This window comes from Aotus nancymaae, unplaced genomic scaffold (assembly GCF_030222135.1).
Source record: "Aotus nancymaae isolate 86718 unplaced genomic scaffold, 86718_ANA_hifiasm-v0.15.2.pri h1tg000040l, whole genome shotgun sequence".
NCBI classification, from domain to species: Eukaryota; Metazoa; Chordata; class Mammalia; order Primates; family Aotidae; genus Aotus; species Aotus nancymaae.
This window is the reverse complement of record NW_026988454.1, coordinates 130,627,662-130,640,827: the sequence shown is the minus strand read 5'-3', so window position 1 is coordinate 130,640,827 and position 13,166 is coordinate 130,627,662. Positions and strand designations below refer to the sequence as shown.

The following is a 13,166-nucleotide window of genomic DNA, read 5'->3' as shown; positions in this document are numbered from 1 at the left end:
CAAGCTGCAGGTGCCAGAACACAGATTGCATAAAAGGCTATGGGCTGGTCAGGGGCAGGGGAAGGGAATGTGACCAGGTCTAGGTCTGGAGTTTCAGCTTGGACACTGAGCCAAGCAGATACGCAAAGCAAGCCAGGGCTCGCCATCCTGCCCCAGGCCCAGCTTCTCTCCCGCCTTCCAATGCCATGGGGAGCAATCTTAGCCCCCAACTCTGCCTGGTGCCCTTCATCTTGGGCCTCTTGTCTGGAGGTAAGTAAGGGTACCCTCCTCTTCCTGCTGTCCCCAGCATCCCTCTTTGGCCTTGTGGGGCCAGGCTTCATCAGCCTTTCTCTTCAGGTGTGACCACCACTCCATTGCTTGTGGCCCGGCCCCAAGGATCCTGCTCTCTGGAGGGGGTAGAGATCAAAGGTGGTTCCTTCCGACTTCTCCAAGAGGGCCAGGCACTGGAGTACCTGTGTCCTTCTGGCTTCTACCCGTACCCTGTGCAGACACGTACCTGCAGATCCACGGGGTCTTGGAGCACCCTGCAGACTCGAGACCAAAAGACTGTCAAGAAGGCAGAGTGCAGAGGTTTGAGGGCAGCGAGTGTGGGCAGTGGTCTAGGGGAGAAACAGAGCAGGTGGCAGCAAGCTCAGGTCTAGGATGAGACCAGGCAGGCTGACAAGGTGGGCTGACCAGGAGTAGGAGCGGTTTTAGGGTGGCAGAGGGGAAGGAGGGAAGAGAAAGGGGAGTTAAGCTTTACTAAGCACTTACTCTGGGCTTCCAGGCAGCACTGGAAGTCAAGAGAACACTCAGAAATGGGGAGGGAGAGGCCGGACGTGGTGGCTCAAGCCTGTAGTCTGAGTACTTTGAAAGACCGAGGCGGGTGGATAACAAGGTCAGGAGTTTGAGACCAGCCTGGCCAACATAGTGAAACCCCATCTCTACCAAAAATACAAAAAGTAGCCGGGCGTGGTGGTGGGTGCCTGTAGTCCCAGCTACTTGGGAGGCTGAGGCAAGAGAATCGATAGAACCCGAGAGGTGGAGGTTGCAGTGGGCTGAGACTGCACCATTGCACTGTAGGCTGGGTGACAGAGTGAGACTCCATCTCAAAAAAAAAAAAAAAAAAAAAAGAAATGGGGAGGGAGAAGCAGCAGAAACCCCTATGGGTTGATGGGAAGGTAAGATGCTGCTTCTGTGGGACTGGGAATGCATTGTTTCTCAGTGACACGGTCTCTGAGACCAGGAGGGATAACCCTAAGGCAGCCTTTCCCTCTTGATGACTTCTACTTGTCCCCTCTTCTCAAAGCAATTCACTGTCCAAGACCACAGGACTTCGAGAACGGGGAATACTGGCCCCGGTCTCCCTACTACAATGTGAGTGACGAGATTTCTTTCCATTGCTATGATGGTTATACTCTCCGGGGCTCTGCCAATCGCACCTGCCAAGTGAACGGCCGGTGGAGTGGACAGACAGCGATCTGTGACAACGGAGGTGAGAAGCATTCCCTTCCCCACGTTGCTGTCTCCCTAAGGGCGCCCAGCCTGATGAATGGGCACTCGTCACCGGCCACTGTAACTCTTGCTCTCTGCCTTGCCCTCGGGGCCTTGGGCTTCAGGGCTTACCTCCATGTCTTATGCCTCTGCAGCGGGATATTGTTCCAACCCTGGCATCCCCATTGGCACAAGGAAGGTGGGCACCCAGTACCGCCTTGAAGACAGTGTCACCTACCACTGCAGCCGGGGTCTTATCCTGCGTGGCTCCCGGCAGCGAAGGTGTCAGGAAGGTGGCTCTTGGAGCGGGACGGAGCCTTCCTGCCAAGGTGACCCTTGACCTCTACCCTCAGGTCAGATCCTGATCTTCCATCCTACTGTCTTCTCTCCCCACCTCAACCCTGCTGTTTCCTCACTTCCTTTAAACCTCCCTGTAGAACGGTCTCACTTCTGAGCCTTTTCTACCCTGGAAACCCACGATCCCCCATCTCTTTGGTCATCGTGTCCCTGACATCCTCAGACATTTGACCTCATTTCTGACTCCCAGATTCTTTCATGTACGACACCCCTCAAGAGGTGGCCGAAGCTTTCCTGTCTTCCCTGACAGAGACCATAGAAGGAGTGGATGCCGAGGATGGGCACAGCCCAGGTTTGAAGGCAGAGAGGGGAGGCAGGGCAGGGAACTGGGGGAAGATGGAGAAGGGACATGAGAATCGTTAATGCCGGAGTCTGAGTCACTCTCTTGGCATCCAGGGGAACAACAGATGCGGAAGATCGTCCTGGACCCTTCAGGCTCCATGAACATCTACCTGGTGCTGGATGGATCAGACAGCATTGGGTTGGGCAACTTCACAGGAGCCAAAAGGTGTCTAGTGAACTTAATTGAGAAGGTGAAGTCCTCCTACCCCTGAACTTGGGGGAATAAATGGACCCTCACTGCTCTTCCAGGACTGGCTCCCTGATAATTCCAGACCCTCTGAACCACAGGACCTGAAAAAAACCTCCAGGTCCTATTCTGTCCTTCCCTTTTACTTGAAGCAGTTTCTAGACTGGTAATTCCTCCTTAGTAACAGGCTCAGCCCTTGAGCCTGTTACTAAAAGCCTCCCTATCCCAGCAAAGTTGCCTTCCCTTTTACTTGAAGCAGTTTCTAGACTGGTAATTCCTCCTTAGTAACAGGCTCAGCCCTTGAGCCTGTTACTAAAAGCCTCCCTATCCCAGCAAAGTTGCTGAAGTCTCCCAATCACAGAATTCTTTCAATGCCATGGTGCCTTGTTCTCCTCACCCACAGGTGGCAAGTTATGGTGTGAAGCCAAAATATGCTCTCGTGACATATGCCACATACCCCAAAATTTGGGTCAAAGTATCTGAAGAACACAGCAGTGATGCAGACTGGGTCACAAAGAAGCTCAATGAAATCAATTATGAAGGTCAGAGGTTAGGGAATGGTGGGAGGTTCACTTTGGGGTCAGAAGCCTCAGGGGTGTTTTGTGGAGGGGGTCATGAGACTACCTTGAGGGTGAGAGAGAGGACCACTTTGCAGTCAAAGGTTGAACTGCAGGATCATTGGGCAATGGAGGTTAGTGAGAACCTCTTGGGGCTGGAAGGGCCACTTTGTGGTCAAAGGGAAGTCCGTGCAATGATAATTAACTTAAAAAGTTGAAAGATGTGGGATCTCAGTTGCAGACTGGCCTCTGGGGTTAAGATGACTTGGAAGACAAGGTGAGGTGATAATCTCTTCCCTCTCCATAGACCACAAGTTGAAGTCAGGGACTAACACCAAGAAGGCCCTCCAGGCAGTGTACACCATGATGAGCTGGCCAGACAACCCTCCTGAAGGCTGGAACCGCACCCGCCATGTCATCATTCTCATGACTGATGGTCAGAAGGGACCTCTCTCCTGTCCCAGTCTCCCCACCTTCTCAAACCAGCATGTGGCCCTTAAGCCCACTTGTAACACTATACTCACAGTTGGGGCCCTGAACGTGACTCATAGCTGGTTGTTAATCTCTCCCGTGACCCTTTGGAAGAAATTCTTCCTAAAGCCCTGTTACCAACTATCTCTATCCCTTCCTCAACTTGCTCGCCTTGCCATCTGTATCACTGCCTCTAGCCAATTTATCTTCCTTATCTCCCATCCTCGTGGTCCCGTCTCTTCCGCAGGATTGCACAACATGGGCGGGGACCCAGTTACTGTCATTGATGAGATCCGAGACTTGCTATACATCGGCAAGGATCGCAAAAACCCGAGGGAGGATTATCTGGGTGAGTAGCCTGCCTAGGACCCAGCACCCCACTTCCTCAGGGATTGGACCCTCATCCTTCCTTTTTCTCCCTCAGATGTCTATGTGTTTGGCGTCGGGCCTTTGGTGGACCAAGTGAGCATCAATGCTTTGGCTTCCAAGAAAGACAATGAGCAACATGTGTTCAAAGTCAAGGATATGGAAAACCTGGAAGATGTTTTCTTCCAAATGATTGGTAGGGAGATACAAGAAGGGAATAAAGAACGCAACTCTCCTCAGGTTCCTCTGAAGTAATTCATTCTTCCTCTATCCCTGAAGCTCTAGTTGCCTGAAAAGCCTTTTCATTCCTCCTTCTCTACCTGTGTCACTAGTCTTGTTTCCTGGCACTGTTCACGTCTTAACCTTAGAATCACAGAGTTCTGAGCACTTCAGAGATCTTTCTATAGTCCTACATTTGACACATGTGGAAACAGGCCAAAGGAGGTTAAGGGGTAGCAAGCTAGCAACAGGATTGGGCCTGAAAACAGCCAGGCCTCTGCCAGCTTGATCCGAAGTTCTTTTCCTTTTCACTCCCTCACAGCAGTTGTCTCCTAACACGAGGAAACAAATGTCCCTGGCCTTTCCCTTTCTCCTTTTGGGCTTCTGCTCCCCACAGACATGCAGGGACTCTTCCCCAAAAGACTGCTGCCATTTGGGAATGAAGTATTCCCAGTTTTCAGCACATTCTCCTTCTCTGTCAGATGAATCCCAGTCTCTGAGTCTTTGTGGCATGGTTTGGGAACACAGGAAGGGTACCGATTACCACAAGCAACCATGGCAGGCCAAGATCTCAGTCACTGTAAGCACAGAATCCTAGCAGTGGACACTTGGGGGAGGTGAGGTCAAGGTGAAATGGGAGTAGGGGAAGGGCAAAATGGCCGTAAGGGATGGTGGTTTGTGAAAGTTGAGCATTCCCCCTCTACTGTTCTGTTCCCAGCGCCCTTCGAAGGGACATGAGAACTGTATGGGGGCTGTGGTGTCTGAGTACTTTGTACTGACAGCAGCACATTGTTTCACTGTGGATGACAAGGAACACTCGATCAAGGTCAGCGTGGGTAAGGATGCAACTGACGGTCCTGGGCTGCAGCTGCACCCTCCAGGCAACACCTCCCACTTTCTACAGATCCTACACTCCACCCATCCTCGATGCAGCCCCATCCCTTGCATCCCAGACCAGTCAGGGATGGGGAAGACTTGAAGTTAGGAATGACATGGGGCCAGAGGCAGGAAGCTGCCCACAAAGCAGTATCTACTCTCCTGCTTCAGGAGGGAAGAGACGGGAGCTGGAGATAGAAAAAATCCTATTTCACCCCAACTACAACATTAATGGGAAAAAAGAAGCAGGAATTCCTGAATTTTATGACTATGACGTTGCCTTGATCAAGCTCAAGACTAAGCTGCAGTTTGACCAGACTACCAGGTGAGAGCATCCAGATCCCTGCTGGGAAAGCCTGGCTGGAGGACTGGGGTGAGGGGCAGGCCTGCTTTGCTGTTCCTGACTTTTTCCGTCCTTTATAGGCCCATTTGTCTCCCCTGCACCGAGGGAACAACTCGAGCTTTGAGGCTTCCTCCGGCGACCACTTGCCAGCAACAGAGTAAGACATATTCAGGGAGAGGATAAGGATGAGATCCCAAGAGACAAGTGGGGAATGACAGGGAGGTGCAATAGGAAGAGGATGCCCGTCCCAGGACCTAGCTCTAGGAAGGGCTTAGGGGACGTCTGCTGGGGAGATAAGTGGTGGGGGCAGCTGAAGTGATACAGTCTATTTGTCCAGAGGAAGAGCTGCTCCCTGCACAGGATGTCAAAGCTCTGTTTGTGTCTGAGGAGGGGAAGAAGCTGACTCGGAAGGAGGTCTACATCAAGAATGGGGATAAGGTGAGACATGGGCATCCTAAGGAGGTACTCAAGGCCCCAGTCCTTCCTAAGCTACATCTGTCCATTATCCTTCTCCATGCTTCCCACCTCCCCTACAGAAAGGCAGCTGCGAGAGAGATGCTCAATATGCTCCAGGCTATGACAAAGTCAAGGACATCTCTGAGGTGGTCACCCCCCGGTTCCTTTGTACTGGAGGAGTGAGTCCCTATGCTGACCCCAATACTTGCAGAGGTGAGAAGGCTCTGTGGTTGTGCTGCAAGTTCCCGAGGCCCAAGAGTCCTTCTCCCTACAGCTTCTCTCCTTGCAGGTGATTCTGGCGGCCCCTTGATTATTCACAAGAGGAGTCGCTTCATTCAAGTGAGTCCTTCCTTTCCTATCTGGGGAGATCAAGTGGTCAGCATGGGCCTGAAAACAGGAAAGCTCAATGCATATGGCTAGTGATGCAAGATGGGCAGAGCCTGCCTCACCTCAGGGCCGCATGTCTGGCCTGTGTCTGTCAAGAACAAGGCTGAGCTGGGTCCCTAGTTTGATTCCTTTAGGTCAGCTACAACACAATCAGGATCAGCCATGCTTCCAGGATTAGAAAGGAATTCTACTGAATGATCCATGGCACCTGTCTGTCTCTGCAGGTTGGCGTAATCAGCTGGGGAGTAGTGGACGTCTGCAAAAACCACAGGCGGCAAAAGCAGGTACCTGCTCACGCCCGAGACTTTCACATCAACCTCTTTCAAGTGCTGCCCTGGCTGAAGGACAAACTCCAAGATGAGGATTTGGGTTTTCTATAAGGGGTTTCCTGCTGGACGGGGCACGGGACTGAATTAAAACAGCTGCGACAACACCTGTGTTCCAGATCCTTTTGGGGCAAGGGAATGGGGAACAGGCACTGGCCATGTTGTTACAGAGATCAAACCTGACAGCCGTTTTTAAAGGCTTAACCCCAATCCCAAGTGCTGAAAAACCAGAGGCTGAGGGAGATGTGTAAGCTTCCACCTCAGTGTTTTACTGAGACCAGCATTGGGGCATATGAGGCACAAGGAATCCAGCTCTGTTCCCTAGAAGCCATCCACAAGGTTTTCCTTGTAGACATCATCACTGTAGACAATCTGGGTCCTCTTGTCCCGGTGGCAACCCTTAGGGCTGTTCTGGACAGCTAGGGAGGGAGGAGAGGAATAGTTAAGGTCTAAAGGAGATCACAGATCAGACCCTGAGGCCGACTCCGGACTACCTCACTCCTGGCTGGGGTGTCTGGAAGCCCAGTTTCCACACTGCCCTCTGGTGGCCAGGATGGCCTGTCTCCCTTAGCTCCTTCATGCCAACTCATGGCCAAGAAGAGTATAAGCGGATATGATGATGAATGTTTTGGTCTTAGAAAAATCCCAAATGTCATTGCTGAGACACGTGAATGATGTTACCCACTACTTATAGTATGTCAAAAGTTAAAAACTAGAAAACCTCTGTAGCCCTTTGTTGACATGCTGGTCAATTCCAGTTCCTTCATTTTGCCTGAAGGGCCATTCTTGCTCTGAGCCCTTCTTTCTGCTCACTTCTTTCCCAGGAACATCTACTTTCAGGTAGAATGGTTATTCACACTAAGAAATGCTACTAGCTCCACCAGGAGAACTGGTCCAGGGTGTAGCTTTGGCCCTCACCATTCTCTCTCAAGCCTCTAGCTGTTTCTTCCCCTTTCTCTTTCTTCCCTCCACCAGACATGTCACTCTTTTCACCCTATTAACAATTCCATCCCCACCACTCTGGGGCTAGAGAGATTGGCTCCCACCCACTTCCCACCCTGTGATCTCTGTACCTTGACACTACTGGCTACTCTCTCCTCTCAAGGTGTGTGTCCTTTGGCTTCAGTGGCCCAGGCCCCTCTGGTGCTGCTCCCAGCCCCAACCCCTCCTCCTGTCTCCTTTGCTAACGTTAGGCTCAACGTTAGCCTAACATGTCAGGAGAGCTGAGGATGTGTGGGGCATGAGGAGGACGGTCCTGTTTCCTAACACAGTCCCTGAGTACTCCTCAAGCCTAGTCCTGGGTCGTTTTTTCCCTCTGAAATCGGTCTCCCTGATTATCCTATTGTTTAGGAGCATCCCTGTGATGTGGATGACTGAATCTATGTTTTCATTCCTTACCTCACACCTGAGTTCCAGCTCGCTGATTTTAAATACTTATGAAACTTGCTCTACTCCATCTCAAAATGAACAAGACCCATGAGACACTCATCTTTCTCACCAATCTCACTCCAGCTCCCACTTTCTTTCCTGTTCAGTCACTGCTTTGGAAGTTGCTTTCAATCCTTTTCTCTCCTTTCTTTACCTCTGACGGAGGATCTGAAATTTTCCTTCCCATTCCCACAGCCTCCACACAAACTGACCTCTATCATCTCTCAGAAACCCAAGTACGTGAGGGGGAACCAAAAGGAGTGGGCTGTGGGAGAGAGGATGGGGAAGGAAGAATCCCATTCTTACCAAGGGAGCCCCAAACAGACTTGCCAGTAGCGGCATCCAGCATGGGCTGTTTTCGGGCTATGTTGACTTTGAGCTGTACAGACTCCACCTGGGTCCCGTTGAGCTGAAGCAGAAGAGGGGAGGCAGAGGATGGGGAAGAAAACATTACAGATAAACCAAAGAAGTTATTCTAGGGGTTGCTATCCTAGGAGTAGACTGAATAGGAATCTGAGAATATAAGTTTTTCTGCGTGAATAGGGAGAGACTTTCTTTATCAAGAGGAACCAACTTCTTCCTGGCATCTAGTATTTTGAGGAGAAAATATGAGAACAGCAGAAGCGATGGGAAGAACAGATTTGGGAAGTTCCAACCTCAGCAACGGCCTGATCTGCTGACTCCATCTTTTCATAGGTGACGAAGGCACAGCTGGGATAAGAGAAAACAGGGTCAGTGGAGAGCCAGTGGGTTCTTATAGACCCAACCAGTGATCATAGGCGGCTGCAGGCAGGGCAGCTTCCTCCCTCAGGTCTCACACCCCAGGATTCCCCCAGGACTTCCTTCTCATCATGCCCAGTTGTCATCCTTACTTTCTGGGTGGGTCCATGGAGAGGTCAATGATGTTTCCAAAAGGAGAGAAGGCCCCACGGAGGAGGGTGGGTGTCATGTCTTCTCCATACACATAGAGAGTGTTCCCTTTTCTAGGGGCTCGCCGTTCAGGGAATGAGTCCGACCCTTTGGGATCAGGAATCACAGTCACAAAACATAGCCCATGCCACACTTCACATAGTAGCACCCACATAAACCTCAGTTAAGGTCACCTTGACCTCCAGCCAAGCTCACTCACTGCGGAAAGGACCCTCTCGCTCTCGGTCTCGGTCTCGGTCCCGCTCCCGGTCCCGGTCTCGATCCCTGTCCCGGTCCCGCTCTCGATCCCGATCCCTGTCCCGGTCTCTGTCTCGGTCCCGGTCTCGATCCCGCTCCCGATCTCGGTCTCTGTCCCGGTTCCTCTCATGACTGCGGTCCCGGCTGCGACTTCGGGGAGGGGAGGCTGAGGACCGGGCACCACCACGTTCTTCATAGCCCCAGTCAAAGCTTCGAGGGGGACCATCACCAGCCCCTGGGCCCTCTGCCTCTTCTCCGTCTGGCCCTAGTTCTCGAAGCCGGTCGCTAGAAGACACAAAGCTGGGGAGAAGCAGACTGAAGATCAAAGGGTGCTTTTACCTTCTCCCCTCAGACCCTGTGGAGACTCAACACTCCCTCAACAGCCCAGCCCCTACAGCCCAAACCTCCCAAGGACTCAGGCAATCAACCCCGCCAAGTGGGCCCAGTCTTATCTCTACTCGCTAACCTCTCATACAGAGATTTCCTCTGGGGACGTCTGCACGACTGTAATAGAGACCAAGAATAGTTAAGATTCCCAGTTGCTGACGTGTGGTCCAAAATACATTAGTCTCTCCTGTTCCTCCATTCCCCAACCCCTCAGAGACAGAAAATTAGGAGACTTTACCTCCTGCAGGTCATCATCAGCAGATATGCTCCTCTGGAACGGCTGGAAAGTGGGGACTGGTCCCTTCTCGGGGTCCTAGAGAGGTGAGGGACCTCCCTCAGTGTGGAGCAGAAGGCTGCCCAATCATGGAACAGAGGTGTTCCTCTTCGCTCACCTTCTTCTAGGTTTCCTCTGATCTTTTTTTCCTTTTAAGTCTATGTACATTTCTTATTTGACTATGTGGTTTTATCTTTTGAGACAGGGTCTTGCTCTGTTGTCCAGGCTGAAGTGCAACACTGCAATCGTAGCTTGCTGCAGCCTTGACCTCCCAGGCTCAAGCAATCATCCCACCTTAGCCTCCCTAGTAGCTGGGACTAGAGGTGCGCTCTATCATGTTTGGCTAATTTCTGTATTTTTTCTTTGCAGAGATAGGGTTTCACTATGTTGCCAGGGCTAGTCTCAAACTCCTGGGCTCAAGCAATCCTCCTGCCTCAGCCTCCTAAAGTGCTAAAATTACAGGAATGAGTCACTGCTGCACCTGGCATTTTTTTTTTTTTTTCCTTTTTCTTTTAGACAGAGTCTTGCTCTGTCCCCTGGGCTGGAGTGCCATCTCGACTCACCGCAACCTCTGCCTCCTGGATTCAAGCAATTCTCTGGCCTCCTCAGTAACTGGGACTATAGGTATGCACCACCACGTTCTGCTAATTTTTGTATTTTTAGTAGAGATGGGGTTTCACCATGTTGGGCAGGTTGGTTTCAAACTCCTAACCTCAAGTGATTCACCCTCCTCGGCCTCCCAAAGTGCTGGGATTATAGGCATGAGTCACCATGCCAGGCTGGTATTTTTAAGTGACTAGATATATATGTGTTCAGTTTATTTGAACCTCTCTTAAATCTGATCACATTTTCAGCCCTTTCCATCCCTTAGAGCAACGCATTCCAAGAGTTCCAATCCAAGGTGGATTAGAATTGTAGAATTTGTAAAATGGAGAAGAATTTAGGAATCACCTAGTTTTTTTCATTTTATACATGAGGAATGAAACTCAAAATGGTACAGCAATTTGCCAATGCTTGAGTATGCATATTTTTCCCCAAACTCATCTACATTCCAACTTGGAGGGATGCCCTCTGAACAAGCCTTCTGCTTGTGCTCACCTTTAACTTCCCCTCAAGGGTTCGAGAACGCTTGAAGCCTGAGTTCTTTGTTTCAGCCTTGATGGCACTGATGGCTCCTGACTTCACCAGCTGCTTTGCCTGCTCTGTTGCAGTGGCTGTGTCCACGACAGGCTGCTCTGACAGTGCTGGAGTGATAAGGGGAAGAGGCATTTGTTGGCCAGGCCATGACAAAGGTCAGCCCCATGCTGCCCACTTCCAGTCCATCCCCATTTCCCCTGTCGCTCACAGCGTTTGACACCGCCTTGGCTGGTTGTACTGCTGCTACTTTGCTTCTTCAGGGCCAGCAATGCCTTTTTCTGGGAACAAGGGTGAAAAGAGAGGGGTCAGTGAGGGTCAACCCCTAGCTGGTTCCTCTCCCAAGGCCCCTGGGCACATCATTCCAGGGACCGCCTTTCTTGATGCCCTCAGAGTGATGCATTGATGTGCCCTGACTCTTGCCTCTGGTCCCCTACATCATGTATGAGGCTGGGATGGAATCCAGAATTTTTCCAGAGTGTTACTTTTTTTTTTTTTGAGATGGAGCTGGAGTGCAGTGGCGTGATCTCAGCTGACTGCAGAGCGTGTTATATTTTTGAAGTTGAAGACAAAGAATTCAGTCATGGACCAGAATCCTAGGATATAAGCTGCAAGTAAGTATAAGTCTATGTGCTTCTCTTGGAGGCTTCATCCATCTATTTCCTAAATATTTAATGAGGCCCAGCCATGACTTTGTAACAGGGATATCCAGGAGGCTAATGCATGGTTCCTACCCTCAAAAAGCTTACAGTCTGAGAAATAAAATAAATTGAGTGAATTAACAATATGAATATAAGAGGTACAGAATACTCATAGTGGAAAGCTAATAAAATTTTCTGATGTTTAATGGCCATTAAACTAGGCCCTCCCCCCATACCTCTGCATGACACGGAGAGGAGAAGGGTATTTTAAAAAAAGAAAACAGGGTAGCAAAGATGCAGAGAAAAGAAGGCTTTAGGAATACATGTTTTGGGGGTAGTGAACAGATCTACTTTACTAGACAGGGCTGCCAAACTAAGGTTTTGGAGCTTTGTCATATAGACAATGTGAAGCCATTTATGAGTTTCGAGAAACAGAGGGAGCAGAATTTTGTGTTTTCAATGGATTATTTGAGCAGGAGTGAAGAAGTCTGTTCAAAAAAAAGACTAAGAAATTTGTTGAGAGACCATTACAACAGCCCACATTGAGTGTCAATTAAGCCCTGCTCTGGGGAATACACAATAAAGAATAAACACGAAAAAAAAAAAAAGAAGACTTGGCAAATGTCTGGCTATGCAAATAGTGGAGAAGTCAGAGATGAGATTTTGAGTCCAAATACATGGCAGAATGGATGTAGTCAGTCTTATTTGGAAGAACAAGAATAGAAAGTGATAGTTTCAACTTCGGGTATCTGAAGTTTTTCAGTATGACACTGGATAGAACTGGAAACACCGAACTTGGGGATCATCAGCTTTTAGGTGGTATTAAAACCCATGGGAAGGGAAGACAACCCCATGGCAGACTGCATAGAAAGACAGAAGGTCCACACCAAGGCTTGGGAAAGCCACCTCTTGAAGCTACACTGTAAGGTGATATGTCTCCAGGTGTGGGCCAGAAGAACTTCCCCGTTCGCTCAAACTCACCCCAGGTCTTCTCAGAGTGCAGAGTCTGTGAAAGTTAGGCCATGTCCACACACAGTCCCTCACCTTTTTCTTGAGTTTGTTGAATTTCTTCTGGAGAGCCTCCTCTTCCTCGCTCAGTCCGGGGGGTATCACCAACATGGTGGCTCCTGGTTCAGGGGCAGGGCCCAAGATATCTCTCTCCACTGTTACCACCCAGGGTTCACCCGCCTTCCACACTGTACCCAATCCCACCCCTTCAGGCCTGCATACTCCTGCCTTTGGCTTTCCCTACCCCTGGCTTAAACCAGGCTGCTAAGTTCCCGCTCATCGGGATCATCCAGCAATCTCTCCTGTCTCCAGGTATCACAGACACCAGCACCTCGAGGTATTACGTGGCCCGGGGAGGGACGAACACTCACTCCGTCGGCAAGACGACGACACCCGACCCCCACTACCCTCGCTGGATTAAAGCCAACCGCGGGGTTCGAACGGCAGAGAAGGCGGTGAAACCAGCGTAGCTCCCTTAGAGCAACGCAAGGGGGTTAGAAGAGAGAAACGGCTATGAAAAAAGGGGCGAAGAGTGAGGCGCAGAGAGCCTTACCTGAGGGGGCGGCAACCACGGCCCCACGGTCTCGGGCCGCGCCCGCGCTGGCCGCTAATAGCGGGCTCACAGCGATGACGTAGCGAGGGGCGGAAAACGCGGTAACCAGGGCGGTCCCGGGCGCGCACTTCCGCCCGGCCTTCCACCGGTCCAAGTCTGGCCCTCTGCGGCGATAGTTCACACTCTTGGCGGGGCTGTGCCGGAAGTTGCCTCT

At 50.8% G+C, this 13,166-nt stretch overlaps 2 protein-coding genes across 2 annotated transcripts; one reads left to right on the top strand and one right to left on the bottom strand.

Annotated features, from left to right (window-relative positions):
* Positions 1-39: 39 nt before the first annotated feature.
* On the top strand, positions 40-6,467 carry CFB (complement factor B). The gene is made up of 18 exons (XM_012436719.2): positions 40-249; positions 337-570; positions 1,289-1,474; positions 1,629-1,802; positions 2,021-2,122; positions 2,227-2,363; positions 2,763-2,901; positions 3,224-3,352; positions 3,635-3,736; positions 3,812-3,949; positions 4,455-4,552; positions 4,691-4,808; positions 5,020-5,173; positions 5,272-5,348; positions 5,529-5,629; positions 5,728-5,860; positions 5,937-5,986; positions 6,259-6,467. The coding sequence occupies exons 1-18, from the start codon at positions 186-188 to the stop codon at positions 6,412-6,414; spliced, it is 2,292 nt and encodes a 763-aa protein (XP_012292142.2). The 5' UTR covers positions 40-185; the 3' UTR covers positions 6,415-6,467.
* A 141-nt stretch (positions 6,468-6,608) lies between these two features.
* NELFE (negative elongation factor complex member E) lies at positions 6,609-13,031 on the bottom strand. Its single transcript, XM_012436724.2, has 11 exons — positions 12,953-13,031; positions 12,436-12,518; positions 10,962-11,031; positions 10,715-10,860; positions 9,581-9,655; positions 9,422-9,459; positions 8,918-9,255; positions 8,661-8,805; positions 8,445-8,499; positions 8,095-8,197; positions 6,609-6,779 (listed from the first exon to the last, which is right to left on the bottom strand). The coding sequence occupies exons 2-11, from the start codon at positions 12,508-12,510 to the stop codon at positions 6,682-6,684; spliced, it is 1,143 nt and encodes a 380-aa protein (XP_012292147.1). The 5' UTR covers positions 12,511-12,518; positions 12,953-13,031; the 3' UTR covers positions 6,609-6,681.
* Positions 13,032-13,166: the final 135 nt, after the last annotated feature.